At 39.0% G+C, this 19,437-nt stretch overlaps 2 protein-coding genes and 3 non-coding genes across 6 annotated transcripts; 1 reads left to right on the top strand and 4 right to left on the bottom strand.

Moving 5' to 3' along the window:
* The first annotated feature begins 153 nt into the window (after window positions 1-153).
* ppp2cb (protein phosphatase 2, catalytic subunit, beta isozyme) lies at window positions 154-8,576 on the top strand. 2 transcript variants are annotated; one of them, XM_046860931.1, is made up of 8 exons: window positions 154-627; window positions 4,779-4,988; window positions 5,561-5,734; window positions 5,821-5,910; window positions 6,836-6,997; window positions 7,122-7,240; window positions 7,743-7,817; window positions 7,850-8,576. In XM_046860931.1, exons 1-7 carry the CDS (start codon window positions 526-528, stop codon window positions 7,813-7,815), a joined length of 930 nt encoding a protein of 309 aa, XP_046716887.1. In that variant the 5' UTR covers window positions 154-525; the 3' UTR covers window positions 7,816-7,817; window positions 7,850-8,576. The 2 variants fall into 2 exon arrangements, with proteins under 2 accessions (XP_046716887.1, XP_046716886.1); XM_046860930.1 differs by having other exon boundaries at window positions 155-627; window positions 7,743-8,576.
* A 733-nt stretch (window positions 8,577-9,309) lies between these two features.
* ubxn8 (UBX domain protein 8) lies at window positions 9,310-16,675 on the bottom strand. Its single transcript, XM_046861474.1, has 9 exons — window positions 16,470-16,675; window positions 16,094-16,222; window positions 13,557-13,570; window positions 13,496-13,513; window positions 11,727-11,852; window positions 11,510-11,641; window positions 11,388-11,429; window positions 11,088-11,162; window positions 9,310-10,159 (listed from the first exon to the last, which is right to left on the bottom strand). The coding sequence occupies exons 1-9, from the start codon at window positions 16,552-16,554 to the stop codon at window positions 9,992-9,994; spliced, it is 789 nt and encodes a 262-aa protein (XP_046717430.1). The 5' UTR covers window positions 16,555-16,675; the 3' UTR covers window positions 9,310-9,991.
* A 1,853-nt stretch (window positions 16,676-18,528) lies between these two features.
* On the bottom strand, window positions 18,529-18,600 carry trnam-cau. Its single transcript has one exon. It is a non-coding gene; the product is annotated as a tRNA-Met (tRNA).
* Window positions 18,601-18,609: 9 nt separating this feature from the next.
* trnar-ccu lies at window positions 18,610-18,682 on the bottom strand. The gene has a single exon. It is a non-coding gene; the product is annotated as a tRNA-Arg (tRNA).
* A 677-nt stretch (window positions 18,683-19,359) lies between these two features.
* Window positions 19,360-19,432, bottom strand: trnar-ccu. The gene has a single exon. It is a non-coding gene; the product is annotated as a tRNA-Arg (tRNA).
* Between the last annotated feature and the right edge of the window lie 5 nt (window positions 19,433-19,437).

Raw genomic sequence — 19,437 nt, 5'->3', positions numbered from 1 at the left:
AACCCCCTCACCCTGGCAGTGTGAGAAAACATATTAGTCCGCTTGGCCGGGTGGGGGCAGTAGAGCGGCGGTGTAAAGGCGTTTCTAACCGGAAGTGGGTGGTGGTGGAGTGGTTTAGGGTGCACGCGCGCGAAGCTCCGTTCCTCCCCCCGCGGATGCCATTGCTATGACGTCGATATGAGGCGGACGCAGAGCGGCCATTACGCAGCGGCTTTCTCTCGGAAAAGGTCGCCCGAGCCGAAGCGAGCTTTTTAGCCCGGAAAAAAATATTGCAAATCATTTTCCTCACCAGTGTTTCACCACAGGGCGCATAAAAACACCCAAAACACACGGGGCGAGGTGTTTTTTTTTTCTAAACCGTGAACGCGTCGTGCTTTTTTTTTTTCTTTCTTTCTTTCTTTCCGGGAACCAGAAGCTAAAATTGAGCTAGTCGTGCTAACTAGCTAGAGACAAATAGCGCCGCAGGTCCTGCTAGCTATAACCGAACCAGGAGTAAAATCCGAATCAATTCAAGACGCCTCCAGAATGGACGATAAAGTGTTTACTAAAGAGTTAGACCAATGGGTGGAACAGCTCAACGAGTGCAAGCAGCTGACCGAGAACCAAGTCAGGACGCTGTGCGAGAAGGTAAGCAATCCTGCGAACTAGCAGCCTAACCCCGCTAACTCCGACTACGTATGGCTGGCTGGGGCCGGTTCGGTTCTGGATGTACCACAGATAATGGTTCGATTTGAATCAGATCGGATTGATGGGTCGTTTTTATGACTAGCAATATAGACTTTTAGAATTAATTCCTGTTTTCTTTCTTCTCCCTCATTTTAGCTTAGCAGGCTAACCGCGCAGATTCCTAGTTTAGCTAGCTAGCTAAATGCTCAAAATAGAACATGGCCGATGATGGGTTGAGCCACAGCCCCACTATCAACTCCACATCGGCCCTCAGCGTGCCTCAGCCAGTTTCTTTCTGCTTTCTGCTCGCTATTTTAACAACAATAAATTTCCAAATCTTTACTTTTGCTTTGACACTTTTGCACACTATTCGTTCAGTCAGCCTCATGAGGTAGTTACTTGGAATCTTCAGGACTTTCCAAAGGTGTTGAGTGCTTGTTTGCTGCTTTTTCTTCACTCAATCTGAACTGTCTCACTTGGATTTAGATCAGGAGATTGTGGAGGCCAGATCATCCGATGAAGCCCACCTTCACTCTCACTTTTAAACAAATGGCTCTCATGTTTTGGGAGCATTGTCCTGTTGGAATGCTGTTGATGTGGTCCCACTAAGTGCAAACCAGATGGGATTTCCCGGCAAAATTGTGGTAGCCATGCTGCTTAAGTGTGCCCTTAATTTTGATTAGATCACCAGTGAAGCTCCCCCATGCCAAGACCTCTCCTACTTCATGTCACAGTGGAAACAACACACTTCATCCTCTGTATGTGTAAGAAAGATATAATGGTTAGAACCAAAATAAATATCAAATTTGGACTAGTCGGATCAAAGTACAGTTTTACTCATTAAGCCGTGTGTTTCTTGACCCAGGATAGTCTCTTCCACTTGATTCTTCTGAAGTAATGGGCTCCTCTGAATAGTAGATGTAGAAATGTCTGCCTCTTGAGTTCACAGAAGTTTTTATATTCTTTGGTGGATTCTCAGAATGGTTATTCTAATAGACTTATCTTCGGCAGCAGAGGTAGCTCTTGGTCTTCCTTTCCTGGGACGGTCTTCGTGAGAACCGGTTTCATCATAGCGTTTGATGGTTTTGGAGACGACTTAAAGTTGAGATTTTGGATTGATCTTCATTTTTATTTTATTTTCTTGTAATTGTCTTCTGTTGCCTGATTTGTACAGTAGTTATAGTAGCACAAATAACGCTATTGACTCTATTAACCCATTCCTCTGGGCAAAGCAACCGATGGTTTAAAGTCCATTTAGAAAACAAGAAATGTCACATTAACTCTTGACAAGGTGGACTTGTGATTTGAAATCCATTCTGGGTGACCACCTTGTGAATTTGAGGAGAGGATGCCATTAGTTTATCAAAGCTAAACATGGCTACAATCTAAAATGTATTCTTATTCATTTGAAATGTGTGTTCACTACATAATTCCTTATGTGCTCAATCGTAATCTGGGCGTCTTCAGTGTTAATGTACAATTTTGAAAGTAGTAATAACCACAAAATATTTGGCTGTTGTAGACGGTGTTAATAAGCTAGTTATTTAGACTATTTTGTCTAGCCAGGCCAAATGATGTAACCGCTGTTGCACTCTAGCCGCCTCCTGTTTGGGATGATGTGCTATGATTAAAATGACCTTGTATTCAGTTCTAGGCCCTGTTCTTCACCTGATATGATTGTGTGATGTAGATGTTTTGGTTTAGTTCAGAATGATCTGCCACATTGATTCTTTGTGCATTATACAGCCTTTTATCTTGCTTCAGGGTGTTTAATATTTGCATGTTATTACAATGAAGGGATTGGATTTTTTTTTTTATGGATTTTGTGGCCAATTAGGATCCAGTGTGGATTTATCCATCTGAAGTAAAGTTAAAGTATTCTGCACACTTACTACTTCAAGCAGTAATGCGTTCGGTTTTGTTGCTCAAGCCTCAAATACCACTTTATATGTAGGCCTCTTTCTTTCACTTCAATTTTTTTTATATAGCACACCCATGCTCTCCATACATAGCAAATTACCCACTTCATGGGATTAAAGTTGTGGATGGAGAAACAGTGATTCTACAGGTATTTAAGGAGTGTCTTGCTTTCTACCTTTACTCGTTAAGCATTCAAATGAAAATGGCAGGAAACCTACTGTGTTTTGGCTGTAAACATACAATGATGATGTTTAAGAGACTTTGTACTTTGCACTAGTTCTGTGATATTCCCTTGTCTAGAGAAATATGGAACTCTGACACACCACACACACCCATGGTGCTTTGGATTTAAAAGAAATTATTATTAAACACTGTTGCTCCAGATCCTACAATTCCATTTGGGTCGGTGGGAAAAGTCCAGTCAATCATTACAAGCCTGTAGGAGAGTGATTTTCCACTAAACACAAAAATGCTGAAGAGGTTTTTTAACAGAAGACCTGTTATTGGCATAATTACAGTGTGAATGCTTGGAGATTGTCACTCGTAACCACTACTAACTGTTAGCTGTTTTGGTACTGCTGGGTCTGAAAATTGTGTTAAGTTGCAGCACTTATTTCCCCCCTCGGCCCAACATTAATGCTGGTTGATATGAAGAATTGAAAATATTTTGTTCCACAATGTGCCCTGCCCTCTTTAACTTGCATGTGTTAGGCAGTTTACAGCCAGGTTGCCACAGTAACTTGTTTTTCACTATTCATGCCGGGCAACCCCCACATGCTTCAGAAAGCCTGCCTGAATATACAACACCATTCACAAGCTGCTTTGATCTACACCTGGCTTTAAAGCCATAAAACCCTGAAGTCCAGTTAGATCTAGTCTTTCCTCTACCATTTTTGCATCACTGACTAGCTTCTGTATATTGTACATATACATTGATTTAATAATGCATATAATAAAATTGTAACTTGCCATAATGCAGTTTGTTAATTTATTTATAACTGCATCGAAAAAAATGCAACTAAAACAAGTCTGGTAAATTGTTGTAAAAAGTAATTTTTAAAAAAAATTAACATTAAAAATAAAAAGTAACTTTTTTGCGTGTGGCCTGGTACCGGTCCACAGCTTGGTGGTTGGAGACCCCTGCCCTAACCCAAGTAAAGTCTAAAATCTATCTTCTAAATATATGGGTAAAATTCATACTCTGTTGTTTTTTAATTACACAAATATGTCGTCATTTTTATCTTCTGAAACACTCCGATCACGTTAATTTTTGTTTGCGGGGAAAATACATAGTAAGCCAATTGCAAATGTGGGTGAGTATTTGACAAGCTGTTTAAAAACCCACATCTGTTTCCAAAACAGTCATCACTGAGCAATCATTGCAGATTCGCCCCAGTCGTATTGGACATTGCACATATCAGATTTCATCATCTTTTTACCCAGCTGCCATCGTGTTGCATGTGGATATGAAAGCTGTTAAACTGCAGAAGAAACGCACACGATGCCAATAATGAGCTCTTTTAATCAGACCCGAATTCAGATCGTTCACTAAATTCGTCCACATGGCATTCAATTGTTATTCATTAATTTCATAATCTCTAATCGTCATTTCTTTTCGCTCTTGAACGGGCATTCTAGTCTTTTATCAGGAATAGAACATGACCGAGTGGCTAAACTTGGGTTACGGCTGTCCATGGCACCTGCTGTAATGTCCTATTTACTGTGTTAAATGAGGGGAGGGTGGAGGAGAGGTCTCCATGGAAACCGTTGCATTGTCTCCATGGTGACGCAGGGGTCATTCTTACAGCCGATGCTGATTTGATTTCTGAGTTTTGCAAAGGTCATTTGGACTCAATAACACTGTGTTCAGAGTTTGCAACACATGGTGTGTGTGTGTAAAATGGATTCGTTCGTGCATTAGGAACAAATTAGCCCTGCTTTAGTCAACACTGTTTGCTTTCAAATTAGGTGACATTTTTAAATTCTGCAAGACAAGCATGGATGCTAGAGGGTAAAACATTTACCATGCACTCGGAAAAGTACACAGGGATTGAACGTCTGATCGCTAGTACCCTTTGATTTATACATCTTCCTACAGTGCAGTCAGTGCTTTTGCGCTGCAGATGTAACTGATACCTGATATTTGATTTTCTTTCAGCTTGACTGATCTTATTTGTTCTCTATCTATGCAGGCTAAAGAGATCCTGACCAAGGAGTCCAATGTGCAGGAAGTGCGCTGCCCCGTCACGGTGTGTGGCGATGTGCACGGCCAATTCCACGATCTCATGGAGCTTTTTAGAATCGGAGGGAAGTCTCCTGACACAAACTACCTGTTCATGGGCGACTACGTAGACAGAGGCTACTACTCGGTGGAAACAGTCACCCTGCTTGTTGCGCTAAAGGTATCACTCAGATCCACATGCTTGATTTTCAGGAGGTAGTACTGCAGGGTTTGCTATGGGGTAGCACCAGAAGTAGGACTACGGGGTCTTAAAAAGTCTACATTTTAAAAGTCAAAATTTTAGGTCTTAATTTTCTGATGTCCATGTAACGCTACCTCTAACGCTTATTGAAATGCTCTCTCGGCACTTTCGAATGTTTTTGTTTTAGTTTCTGTGGGTTATATGAGTAGAGGAATGCTGTGGATGAAGCCACCAGGCAGGAGGAAAAGAGAAAGACCAAGGATCAGGTTTAAGGATGTGGTGAGGGAAGACATTTAGGTAGTTAATTTGAAAGAGGCAGATGTAGAGGACCGGCTTGTTTGAAGACTGATGATCCACTGTGGTGGCCATAACACGGGAGCAGAAGTATTTTTTGATGTCGTGATATAGGTCTTAAATTTAATTCTTAATGGTCTTTTAAAAGGTGTTTACAATAAGAAAGTCTTATTTTTTTAAACCTGCAGACTCCATGCATTATATATAGATGTTAGATTTTCATGGTTCAAAATATTTACGTGTTTTTTAATTAACAGGTCCGTTTCCCAGAGCGCATCACGATATTGAGAGGAAACCATGAGAGCAGACAGATCACACAGGTCTATGGCTTCTATGATGAGTGCTTGAGGAAATATGGCAACGCAAACGTCTGGAAATACTTTACAGACCTTTTTGACTATCTGCCTCTTACAGCCCTGGTTGATGGACAGGTAAACATACCACCCCACCCTAACCACCATCTCCCCACCTTTAATGAATGTGACAAAGTTTACATTAATCATTTTTCCTTCTGTAGATCTTCTGTCTGCATGGTGGTTTGTCTCCATCTATAGACACACTGGATCACATTCGCGCTCTAGATCGTCTTCAGGAGGTGCCACATGAGGTTAGTTTTTAAATACGACTAAGTTTAAAAGCCATGAAATGTTTATTCCTACGGCAGAGACTGTACAGATGTTTCACTTCCCCTATAATCATCATTACGATGATCACAAATGAGCGTCAGATAAGCATGAAATGGTGTAATCAAGTCTTGGCCAAGAAATTTACACACCTAGAGTTTAACTGTTTAAGCACTAAAGGTGCGATAGACTAAATCCGAGAGCTGGTGGGAGGTGAGAATTCAGTCTGGCCAAAATTTTAGCCACTAGTTGCCTGGCATCATTTTAGTTTCCTGTAGAATGTGTTTTTCCATTTTGCATTCTCAGCCTTTTTAGCATCACGGACCATTTTTTCCTTCAGGGGTTCTGTTTGTCACATGCAATAATTATTCATTATGTTACTATTAAACATATGATTTCATCTGTAATGAAAAATAAAGGGATTCGTTGGAGCTTAATTTATTTATGCATAGAAATAAACTGTAATTGAAACAAGTGTAGGAAGCTGGCACAGGAAGGAAGTTTTTAGTTTTTTTCCTTTTTCTTTTTTATATATTTCTTTAAATAAATAAAACACAGGCCATGAGTCAATAAAATGGAAAAACAATAAAATGAAAAAAATATATATTTACTTTCTGTGTGGCTCAGCCATACACGTGAATAGTGATCCCCATCTGGGAGTGCAATTCCAATATTATACAGCTGCCTATAAAATGTTGCATTTAAATACATTAACATGAAGAAAAAGATTTTGACTAAACAACTTTCTTTTGTTTTTGTTTTGATGTCAAGTCTTTGATGTTTTGCTGACACTGAATGTCATTTCTGCTTTTAAACAGCTGCATTACAGAAACAAGCACCTAAAATATGATAATTTCTGCTTACAGTTTCACTGATTATTAATTCCTACTGCTTGCTGGTGTGTTTCAGGGGCCGATGTGTGACTTGCTCTGGTCAGACCCTGATGACCGTGGTGGCTGGGGAATCTCTCCCAGAGGTGCCGGCTACACTTTCGGACAGGACATCTCTGAAACTTTCAACCATGCCAACGGTCTTACCCTAGTGTCCCGTGCCCATCAACTTGTTATGGAGGTGAAGACCATTTATCAATTTATATTGACATAAAATTCACCAAAGGATAAGATTTGAGGAAGTGACTGGTCTTGTTATGCATTTTCAGATGTTTGAGTTGAACTTATTATTATTTTTTTTTTAGGGATACAACTGGTGTCACGATAGGAATGTTGTCACCATCTTTAGTGCACCAAACTACTGCTATCGCTGTGGCAACCAGGCTGCAATCATGGAACTGGATGATACTCTTAAATATTCTTTGTAAGTATCAGCAATGTTTCTATGGGGTCTTAAAAAAAAAAAAAAAATCAAAATCTCAGGCCATAAAAAGTTAAATTTGCTGTTCTTAATTAATGGTCTGAGACCAACATGCAGCATTCAATCCGGTTTTTGTTTATTGGCACAGATTTCTCTTTTATTGTACCATACACATAGTAAAACGGATTTTAATTATAAGCAATGGGGAAGTGCAAGTTTAGATACTCGGCTTTAAAAAAAGAAAATAAGGCTTGGTTAAGGCCGGTTGCTAAGAACATATTTGTGTTTTTATCGTCGTGATATCGGTCTTACAATTCATTCTTTAATGGTCTTAAGTTTTAAATTTGACTTGGTGAAACCTGCAGAAACCCTGATTAGCAATTTATCTTTTTACATGTAAATATTTATAAATCAACACTGCCTCAAAAAAACATTTGTGTGTTGAATTAAAATATGAACAATTTCTAACTTTTTATTTGAATTTTTTTTAAATCCTCTATTTCAGCCTTCAGTTTGATCCCGCACCTCGGCGTGGAGAGCCCCACGTCACCCGCCGCACCCCCGATTATTTCTTATAAAAACACACACACACACACACACACACACACACACACACACACACACACACACACACACACACACACACAAACAAGCCTGACTTAGGAAAACCGACCTCTAAAGCAAACAACAAAAATACGGCAGATCCCTACATATATACATGTCTTCATCCCACCGCGTGTGTATATATTTGGGGATGTGTTAGGACGTGACATGAAAGCACTAACATGGACCAAAATGTGCCATACAAGCATTTAATGCCGGAATACAAATCGCCCTGTGTCTCAATACTGCTACACAGTGTCCCGTTTTAGCCTTTAGTGCAATTGCCTGCTGTATATGGATAGTAATGTTCTCTTTGTTCTTCAAATGTACATGACTCTGAGCAAAAAAAAAAAAAAGAAAAAAGGAAAAGGAAAAAAAAAAGAAAAATATCCAATATCTAGCGCCCCTCCCCTTTCAGTATCACTGGAAAAACAATGTTCTTTAAGTTGGCAATGCCAGGCATGTGAAATAAGGTAACATTTTATACAAGTGCACAAGCTTACATCCTTTCCTGTCTTCAACAAACACTATACTATTGGGAATGAATGCTTAATTGGAGGAAGGAGCGTTTTCCTTCTTTGGGAGTGTTTGCTTTCATGTACATGGACCCCTATCTTAACTCAACTGTCCATCCCTTTGTCTACCATCTTTTGTGTTCTGTCTTTTCTGTGTATTTGTCATAAAGTGATTGCCTCTTCTTTGGTGTATTTGAACTAATAAAGTCCTTTTATCGCAAGCTCCTCCAAATAAAAATTTGTGAAAGGTTATTTTTCCTTTACGGAAATTATGAATTATATGCATTATATGGTCGGAAAACGTGTATCTTGAGAAATAGTTCCACTCGGTTCTGTTAATGTATTAAAATGGTTTGAAAACCTCTCTAATGGTTCACCTTTTGCATATCAAGGACTTTTTTTTTTTATTCATTATTTTAAAAAGCATGACTTTTTTTTTTTTTTTGCCTTTAATAAAATACCCTTTGGTTTCAATGTTCCTTCAGTGCCATCTGTACTTTTGTTAAAAACTACATTTTAAGATTGAGTTTCTGCTTTTTAAAACCTGCTGTGGGGTCATGCACACATTTTTGCAGCTTGCAAGTTTCTAAACCCAACTGAGAATGTGTTTCACTTCATGAAGAGATTAAAGGAACCCAAAACCCTGAGTGCACACAGGAAAAGCATATAAACTGGGTGGTCTCCAAAAAACCCCAAAAATAAATTGTTTAATAGTGTCGTCCCTGTTATCATGGGTTAATTCATTAGATCATGCAAGACGTTTCCACAGCCCACTGTGTGTGTTGGGGTAATACTGTAGTGCAATTCTGTGCATAATACTGAGTATATGATTAAGTATATTCACTTAATATACATGTTTTTACATACAGAAAAATTTAACTCGCCATAATGTAGAATCAGTGGAAGCTTAGTTTATTGACTGCTCCTGAAAAAAGTGTAGAAATTTGACACAGGTGGAATTGATTTATTTATTTATAAAACAGCATGCAGACCACGAAAGTCAAAAATATGAATAAAAAGGATGATCAATTGGAAACAGCCCAAAACCTCTGATCTGAAAGATTGGATGATTGAAGCTGCATCCTATGAACGCATGATGGAGAGACTGCAACATGAGGGAGACATGAAAGACAGTAGTTTAGCTGTCCTGCTTATGATCCCATGTCTGGTTTGCTCCATTGGCGACTAGTTACTGTATATGTATCTGATTGGAAAGGTAAATATGTGTTGATCTACAAAGTTTTGAATGTTGAATAATAAAAAAAAGCTTTTCATTTGTTTCTGTGTGGCCCGATACCAGTCTGCTGCCAGGTGGTTTTGACACTTGATTTAACACGTAAATGCAAATGATTATCCATAGTCTCGTATTTATGTTCTGAATAAAACATCTGTAGTATAGCAAATAAAGAAAACAAACAATATCACCAGCAAACTATAAAAGTACATTAAAGGGTATAAAATCACTGGATATTAAAGTCATATTTCCCATTCTTAAGATTTCAATAAATCTGTAAAGAATTTTCTATTTGTTTTATATAAGTGGACAGATTTTCTATGGATATTTGATCATAAATAAACATCAAGGTTTCTCAGCTATTTAATTACCAACCACCATCACAAAGGCCTTAAGACGGCGTTAATTTGAATAGTCTTTTTCCTCCACATTAAGAATGGTGTGTGTGATGATCCCGACATCCTCCAGGCTGAGCTCCGTTTGTGTGTGCAGCGGGCTCCGGGGGTACGACGTGTACAAGGCATAAAGAGTGGGAGAGTATCCAGACTTGTTCAACCAGTCCAAAAGGACCTAAGGAAGATAAGTCAAATGTAGACAAGTGAGTTACTCACATGTAGTCTAGTTATGGCTGCAAATGTTTTCTTAAATATTAAGCATGACCATTGTTTAGGAATCAATATTCTGTAGTTTGTGGTTGTGTGTTTTGCTGTGCTGAATCACTCTTCACTTAGTTTAACGCCACAAGGGTGTTAGTAGTCAGGTACTGATGTAGGTGAGGAGACCTGGGGTGCAGTCAGTGTTTCAATTCATCCCAAAGGGTTCAATAGGGTTGAGAGGCCACTCAAGATCTTACTCTCCAAAGCATGTAAATCAGATCTTCATGGAGCTCACTTTGTGCACAGGGGCATCGCCATCCTGGAACAGTTTTGGGTTTTCAAGTTCAAGTGAATGAAAAATTGTATTACAGCGCATCTATAGACGTCCTGTACGATTAAGTGCCTCCAGTTTTGTGGTAACAGTTTGGAAAAGAACCAAATATAACAGGAAAGTTCAGGTGTCCCAATACTTTTGGCAATACGGCGTACATTAAAAAGAAGTCCCCTCTTTGCATCCATTACAGCTTCCACTTATCTGAAAGGCCTTTCCACAATATTTTGGAGTGAGAATCTTTGCCTATTTTCAAGTAGAGCATTTGTGAGGTCAGGCGAAGATGTTGGATGAGAAGGTCTGGCTCGCAATCTTCGTTTCAGCACATCCCAAAAGGTGTTGGTGTTGACGTCAGGGCTCTGTGTGGGCCGAACAAACTTCGACACATTGAATTGACTGAACTCTTCAGAATGGCTTATTTTCTTCATAAATGTTTGTAAATGCAAAGTACAAGGCATTATTTTACATGATTCCAGTCATTAAGATGTGTGTCCCAATAGTTTCCATTTCCTGAAGCTTTACATTTCCAGTAATCTAAATCTAAACAACATTCATTCACATTCATACTCACTGTAGACCTGCATGTTTTCAAAAACCTTCTCCGGACTGTTCTTCCACTGGGACATCTCAGAGCAATTTTCACAACCTGAGAAAGAGTCATTAACATTAATCAGTTACAATAAACATTGCAGCGTTCAATACTTACAGCATCGCTGGCATCTCAAACTGTGCCAGATAGGATAGAAACTAGCTTCGGGGTGAAACGCATGACACGACAGCATTGTGTATCCATTCCGTTTAACTCTCCAGGGAATTGGGGTATTTTAAAAAAAACTTTTTTTTTTAGTTTTTCGAATAGCAATACACTCACCCCATCAGCGTCTTCTGAAGGTTCATCAGGTAAGATTATGATCTTTAAAAAAAAAAAATCACAAAATAAAAACATTGTATAATAATCAATACAGCAGTGATTCAATCGGAAGCATTTCTCACCTTTTTCTCTTTCGGGGATTGTAGTGTCTGGACAGCAGCTGGATTCTGTGTCTCGAGCTCCTTTCGATTGCGTGCAGCCCTTTGGCTCGGAGTCTCATCATCGCCCTCTGTGTTCGCTATCGTCTGTTCTTCCTGCATCGTTAACACGAGTTAGTGCAGTGGCAGTAGCATTTATTACAGCAAACCAATACAAACATTGTCGCATTCGGCTTCTCACCCCTCCTAGTGTAAAACCCTGGCTAAGTTTCCAGCGCTGTCCTGTTATACGATAGAAGTCTTCCTCTTTTTTCCTGAGCACTGTTTCCTGTCGGGGCTTCACTACTGCCTCAAGGAATTCATCTGACTATAAAAATAAATAAATTAATACTTTATTAGTAAAAGAATGTTGTAACAGATATTAAATGTTAGAAGAGGCAAAGTGTATGTTGTATGTAGTACAGCTATACGCAACCATAAAGTCTTATATGTATGATACTTTTATAATTGGTTTTATTGGCAGAAATGGTATAATGGTATGCAGTATATTCTATTCATATGTTAGTGAATATACAAGGCAGAAAGATGCTCTCCAAATATTGCATGAACTTATAGAGGTTGAAATATTAAAGATGCCAGATTTTTTAGCAAGCTTACATTACTATGCAGTAGTGGTGTAAAGATACAGAAAATTCACGGTTCGGGATGTGCCTCAGTCACAGTTCGGTTAAATTTTGATATATTTGAAGGAAGAAATGAAAACATAAAATTGCTTGTTTGAATGTCGTTTGACATTGTTAACATTGTTTGTTATTAACATTTGTGAACATCAACATGTTTTATTATGTATTTATTAATTGTATTACTATTTTAAAAAGCATGATTGGCTTAAATAAAATTATAAAATTACATTCATACACACACACACACACACACACACACACACACACACACACACACACACACACATATATATATATATATATATATATATATAAAATAAAAAGTTAAATGAATGCAAAACACGTATTGTGTCAATTAAGTTGCATAAACAATTAATAAATAAAGCAATTAAATTAAATGCAGAAGTTTACATTTGTTAGACACCATTTAGATACTACAGAGGTGTATAAAAGTGTGTACTTAATTTTCTTAATAAATGTTCCACTTAACTGTTGTACTTATTTCAGCAAACTTTAACAAATGTCTTCATTTAAGAAACACAGATAGTTATTTTAAATCACTTCTGTCCATCCTTCTTTCATTCACTCCCGAAAGTTTTAGGATTTTCCCCTTTTACGATTATTTTTTTTGGTGCTGTACATAAAACGCTAAATAGTTCATGTTGCGAGTCTGCCGTAAAAAAGTTGGCGATGGCGGGACGTGGCAGCGATTTTGCGCATTCACCGAACAAAATCTGTTTTCGCACACAGTCCTGTACCGAAACGGTTCGGTACGAATACGTGTACCTTTACACCCCTACTATGTAGTGTAATTAAAACCAATGGACTTAAAATGTAATATATTGTCAAAAAGTACATATGTACAAAACAAACGCTTCGATGTTTATTAAATTCCAATTATTTTGAATTATTTTTGAATATTATTTTGAAATAAGATGGCACAATGTACAATTTGCCTCAGAAGCATTGGAGGGCCACAAACAGTATCAACTGCTTCTTTAATTTACGATTAGGTCATTCAGCATCTTAACCACAGCGACTTATACCAATGCTCTCATTTATTCAACTGAGCAGTTAAGGGGTAAGGGCTTTGCTCAGAGGCCCAGCAGTAGCAGCTTCTTAGAGTTGGGATTTGAACTCATGACCTTCTGATGAGAGGTTCAACATTTTAAACACTGAGCTACCAATTACACATTTTAATAAAAAATTATAATTAAATAGAAAAAGTAAATAATTATAATAAACTGTAAATATATATTAATAATAACGATAAATAAATGAACCTGTTTATAGCTTTGCAGTAAAACTTATGTGTGTGTGAACAAACCTTAACACTGTGCTGATTCTGTTGCTCCCTTCTTGCTCTCATGTTTCAATTTGCTGTGTGCATCTTTAACATTACCTGCAATGACAGTTTGTATAAACAGATTGAGAATTACTTATGAAACTTATCTACTGACTATTCTACTTTATAAAAGTGAGATTACTTGTAAAGAAAAATGAAAACAAAAGATGCTTTATACATGTCATTTATCAAGGTGGTATCAAAAGGTTTTAAAACCAGTTTTATAACACACCAACAGATGGCAGCACAAGGCTCACACACAGTCACAGGGAGCACTGACCATCATAAGTCAGTGTTAGAAAAAGACAATATCCACACTGTCCAGCTGTGCAACTGGTGCTGTTCTGACCACATTCTGACCCTGTCACCAAGCTCTCCTCACACCTAAGTTTCTCACCGGAAACAACATGATCTCACTTCTGCACCAGAAGTGCACTTCACCCTTTTTCTGAAGATGATCTGGCCCAAAGGTTGCTGTTTTGACACGAAAGGAAGATCAAGAGCTACCTCTACTGCAGAGGATAAGCTTATTAGAATCACCAGCCACAAAAAACACCAAATTACATACATGTTTCTCATAGTTCAAGTGGCAGACTTAGTCAATCAAAGGGTTTCTCCTTTTATAAGGAAAGGCTACATATAACCCACAGTATTACAGTGGGTGCTCAGAAGATGGGTATATTTTTGTGTTGGTTGTTTCGTAACAGGACGGCTAGGACAGTAATGTTCAAGCCCTGAGATAAATGATATTATTATTGTTGTAAGAATGTGTTCTAATGCATTATTGTTTCCATTGTAACTGCTCATACTTGGGCACTCATATAGCAGAAGGTCCAACATTACCAAAAAGAAGGATCTTAACCAAAGTTATATCTATAATCACTGATTTACTGATTTCTTTTAGTAGATTTTATTTAACATTTACAGAGTTTCAAGTGTCAGCACTTTGCAATTGTAATAGCGCTTGGTTTCTGAGTTCACACATTCAGAAAGCAGATAGAGGGAGAGGTTGGTATGGTGAATGACTGATTATTGTGGTTAGAACAAGAGATAACAGGAACTAACTTGTCTCGCTTACGTTCCTCAGGATTAAATGTAACCAATAAAATGCATGACGTGTTCCTCGCTTTGCATCACACCCAGGTACTTTTTATTTTGTGGTTAAACCCACACTCTCCATCAAGCTTGATTTGCTATTGCTCTGGTCTGATCTATGTTAATTACATGAGGGTTAGTCAAATGAAAACTGAAATAGTTATAATCTATAGCATATTCTGGGTAGTTTAACATGTAAAGTGTAGAGAATCTATGTTTAGTCACCTGGAATGGTTTTTAATTCACAGTTGTCTCTTGTCAAGTGTTTATTTGTAACATTTCTTGCCTTTTTAATGTGCATTAAACCATCAGTTGTCTTGTGCAGTGAAAAAGGGGGAGCACAAAGTCAATAGCTCTATTAGGCTGTACAGTTGTAGTAACTCTCAGTTAAGTCGTCTTTATTATTTAAAGAAATGAAGGTCAGTAAATCTGAAAAATCTCAAGAACTTCAAATGTATACCCAAGTGCCATCGCCAAAACCTTGAAACGTTTTGATAAAACAGGCTCTCATTAAGACCGTTCCAGAAAAATAAGATCAAGAGCTACCTCTACTGCAGTTTTCTAGAATCACCAGCCACAGAAACCACCAATTTACATGTTTCTCATAGTTCAGGAAGCAGACAGTTCCTAGTCAACCTCCACTTTCAGACGAGACTGTGTACGCCAAGCTTTCATGGTCAAATTGTGGCAAAGAAAATATTTTTTTGGAAAAACAACAAGCAGAAGAGACTTGCTTGGGCTATAAAAGACCAAGAATATCAGAAGAAAACTGTGCCTTTGTCTGATGAGTCAAAATTTAAGATTTTGCTTCTAACCACCGTGTATTTGTTAGACGTGAACAGGGTGAAGGGACGTTTATTTGAATGCGTGGCTCTCATTGTGAAGCATGGCGGAGGAGGCATGATGGTGTGGAGGTGCTGTTGGTTATTCAGTCACAACCAGCATGGCTATCACAACATTTTGCACCAACATGCCATACCATCTTGTCTGCACATATTAAGAACATTTGTTTTTCAAAAAAAAAAAAAAAAAGTACCCCAAACACTAGGCTACATAAGACCTTTTGTCCAAAAAGTGTTGCTTCAGATGACCTGACCTCCACAATCTCCCAATCTAAATTTAATCAAGATGGTTTGAAAGGAGTAAAGGGAAAGTAAAGGAGGAGAGTGAAAGAAAAGCAGCCAACACGCACTCAACACCCCTGGCAACACCTGAAGATATTGGAAAACCATTCACGAGGCTGACCATTCAAGAGAATGCCATTGTGGATTGCCCTTGCCAACAATCTTCAGGAGTTGCCAGAGGTGTTAAGTGCTTGTTGGCTGCTTTTCCTTCACTCTCCTTTCTAACTCAAGTGGTGCAAGATGGTGACTTTGCAGAATGGAAAATATAAATCATAATCTTGGTTGTTTTGTGTTGAAGGGTGTGACTTTTGACAGGTCCTGGATATAGATTTAATGTATACAGCAGTAACAGTTACTGTACCTTCTTCTGATGGTTGTGTGGCTGGACAGATGAAGGATTTCAGCTTGGGGTACAGGTAGGAGCTCATCCAAGTCAACACCCCGAGCATTAATAATCCCCGTCCTGCCAACCTCAGTGCGTCATTTACACCTATACAACACATTTATTATCACAATGCAATATTTACGCACGTTATAAATGTTATAAAAACTATAAATTATGTTTGTTTTGGCCTTTTTGGGGGGGCGGGGGCGGGGGCGGAAGCGGAAACAGCAGTAGAATCGTTATATACAGTTACACAATATCCCTTCTTTTTTTTTATACAAAAGGTATAAAAACTTTATTAGCAGCAATATTAACTACATTAAACTCTATTTTCCAAACCTGGGACATTCACCTAGGATTGAAAACTTCCACGAAACAATGCAAAAGACCGACAGACAGAAAACGCCACCGAATAAACGCTCTCTCGCTGCAGCCATTTTGGCTCAATCCCAAACGGCAATTGTGGCCTTTCTGTGTTGTGTTGCACTACATAGAGTCCATCCGCATTGATGCATTTGGGATTGAGCCACCATTGATGAATTTCCAATGATGTTGTTGCGGAAGTGCAGGTTTCTAGAGATAAAAGCTCCAGGATGTTAAGCGTATGTACAAAATAAAAGACCTTTTTTTTATTTTTATGAATTTCTTTTTTACAATTGTTTATGCACAAGGTTTAATTTTTTTCAGCTCCCTGTGAAACAAACAAACGAATAATATTGACACGCAAGCAGTTTGATTAGCCACACAGTAAGATGGCCGACCAAACAGAAGGAAGGTGAAGGCTAAAAATGAAACAGGGTTGCATGCAAGCAACTGTTATTAGCAAAAAATATATGACATTTATCAAAAGGATGTCTGATGTTTAAAAAAGGCCTAAATGTTTTTTTACATTTGAAACAACCTCCATCTTCCTCCATGACCACCTGAAAATGTGCATAAAGGAAAACTTTGCCCACAAAATTCTGGTTATGGGCCCAGCACGCTCCTGCTGTGCCACTCTGCTAACCAGCATCACCCCAGACGGGACTCGAATCCACAATCCCTGGCTTAGGAGGCCAGTGCCTTATCCATTACGCCACTGGGGCAAAAATTGGCAACAGTAAAAAATAAAAAAAAAACAAGTGAAAATTGCTAAGCTCCAAATACAATAGAAACCACACTAGTGCCACCTAGTGTTGAAACTAGGAAACTTCCTGTAGCCATCTGTCTGCTTCACCACGTAGATGTTTTGCGGCTCCTGGGAAATTTTATTTGGGTGAAGAAGGACCAAAAATAACTCTTTTGGTAGCAGAGCCCTTACTTAAGTGGCCATATCTAGAAGACAACCTCTATCTTCCTCAATGGACACCTCAATACATGCATACAGGAAGAACTTGCTCACAAACATCTGATTTTGTAGCCATCTGTCTGCTTCACCACTGAACTGACTACATGAAGACTTTAGATAAAAAGATTTTGGACTAGGTTTTATTTGTATTCGCTCTGAAGTTTTACTCATCCTTATCTGAGCTCTCAATTGATGTCCACCTCTCTGCTGACCGCATGAACGCGCTACATACTTATGCATGTTTTCATTATGTTTCATTAGTAGATTCCCCACTTTTACTATGAACATAAAATGCGACCGAGTAACACAATTGAGCAATGTAAAATGAGGCGTCTAGCAGAGGATGGTTTCGATCCATCGACCTCTGGGTTATGGGCCCAGCACGCCCGCTGCGCCACTCTGCTAACCGGCCTCACCCCAGACGGGACTCGAACCCACAATCCCTGGTTAGGAGGCCAGTGCCTTATCCATTAGGCCACTGGGGCACGCATTTGCTAGCGGTAAAAAAACAGTAAAAAATGCTAAGATCACTATACAATAGAACCCACACTAGTGCCACCTAGTGTTGCAACTAGGCAACTTCCTTATATCGGCATTAAACCACAAATTGTGTCACATTCATTTAAAGGTCAGACATCTTGCATAGATGTTTTGCGGCTCCTGGGAAATTTTATTTGGGTGAAGAAGGACCAAAAATAACTCTTTTGGTAGCAGAGCCCTTACTTAAGTGGCCATATCTAGAAGACAACCTCTATCTTCCTCAATGGACACCTCAATACATGCATACAGGAAGAACTTGCTCACAAACATCTGATTTTGTAGCCATCTGTCTGCTTCACCACTGAACTGACTACATGAAGACTTTAGATAAAAAGATTTTGGACTAGGTTTTATTTGTATTCGCTCTGAAGTTTTACTCATCCTTATCTGAGCTCTCAATTGATGTCCACCTCTCTGCTGACCGCATGAACGCGCTACATACTTATGCATGTTTTCATTATGTTTCATTAGTAGATTCCCCACTTTTACTATGAACATAAAATGCGACCGAGTAACACAATTGAGCAATGTAAAATGAGGCGTCTAGCAGAGGATGGTTTCGATCCATCGACCTCTGGGTTATGGGCCCAGCACGCTTCCGCTGCGCCACTCTGCTAACCGGCCTCACCCCAGACGGGACTCGAACCCACAATCCCTGGCTTAGGAGGCCAGTGCCTTATCCATTAGGCCACTGGGGCACGCATTTGCTAGCGGTAAAAAAACAGTAAAAAATGCTAAGATCACTATACAATAGAACCCACACTAGTGCCACCTAGTGTTGCAACTAGGCAACTTCCTTATATCGCATTAAACCACAAATTGTGTCACATTCATTTAAAGGTCAGACATCTTGCATAGATGTTTTGCGGCTCCTGGGAAATTTTATTTGGGTGAAGAAGGACCAAAAATAACTCTTTTGGTAGCAGAGCCCTTACTTAAGTGGCCATATCTAGAAGACAACCTCTATCTTCCTCAATGGACACCTCAATACATGCATACAGGAAGAACTTGCTCACAAACATCTGATTTTGTAGCCATCTGTCTGCTTCACCACTGAACTGACTACATGAAGACTATAGATAAAAAGATTTTGGACTAGGTTTTATTTGTATTCGCTCTGAAGTTTTACTCATCCTTATCTGAGCTCTCAATTGATGTCCACCTCTCTGCTGACCGCATGAACGCGCTACATACTTATGCATGTTTTCATTATGTTTCATTAGTAGATTCCCCACTTTTACTATGAACATAAAATGCGACCGAGTAACACAATTGAGCAATGTAAAATGAGGCGTCTAGCAGAGGATGGTTTCGATCCATCGACCTCTGGGTTATGGGCCCAGCACGCCCGCTGCGCCACTCTGCTAACCGGCCTCACCCCAGACGGGACTCGAACCCACAATCCCTGGCTTAGGAGGCCAGTGCCTTATCCATTAGGCCACTGGGGCACGCA

Source organism: Silurus meridionalis, chromosome 11 (genome assembly GCF_014805685.1).
Source record: "Silurus meridionalis isolate SWU-2019-XX chromosome 11, ASM1480568v1, whole genome shotgun sequence".
In the NCBI taxonomy this organism is placed as follows: Eukaryota; Metazoa; Chordata; class Actinopteri; order Siluriformes; family Siluridae; genus Silurus; species Silurus meridionalis.
The sequence above is the reverse complement of the archived record's forward strand: the minus strand, read 5'-3'. Positions and strand labels throughout refer to the sequence as shown.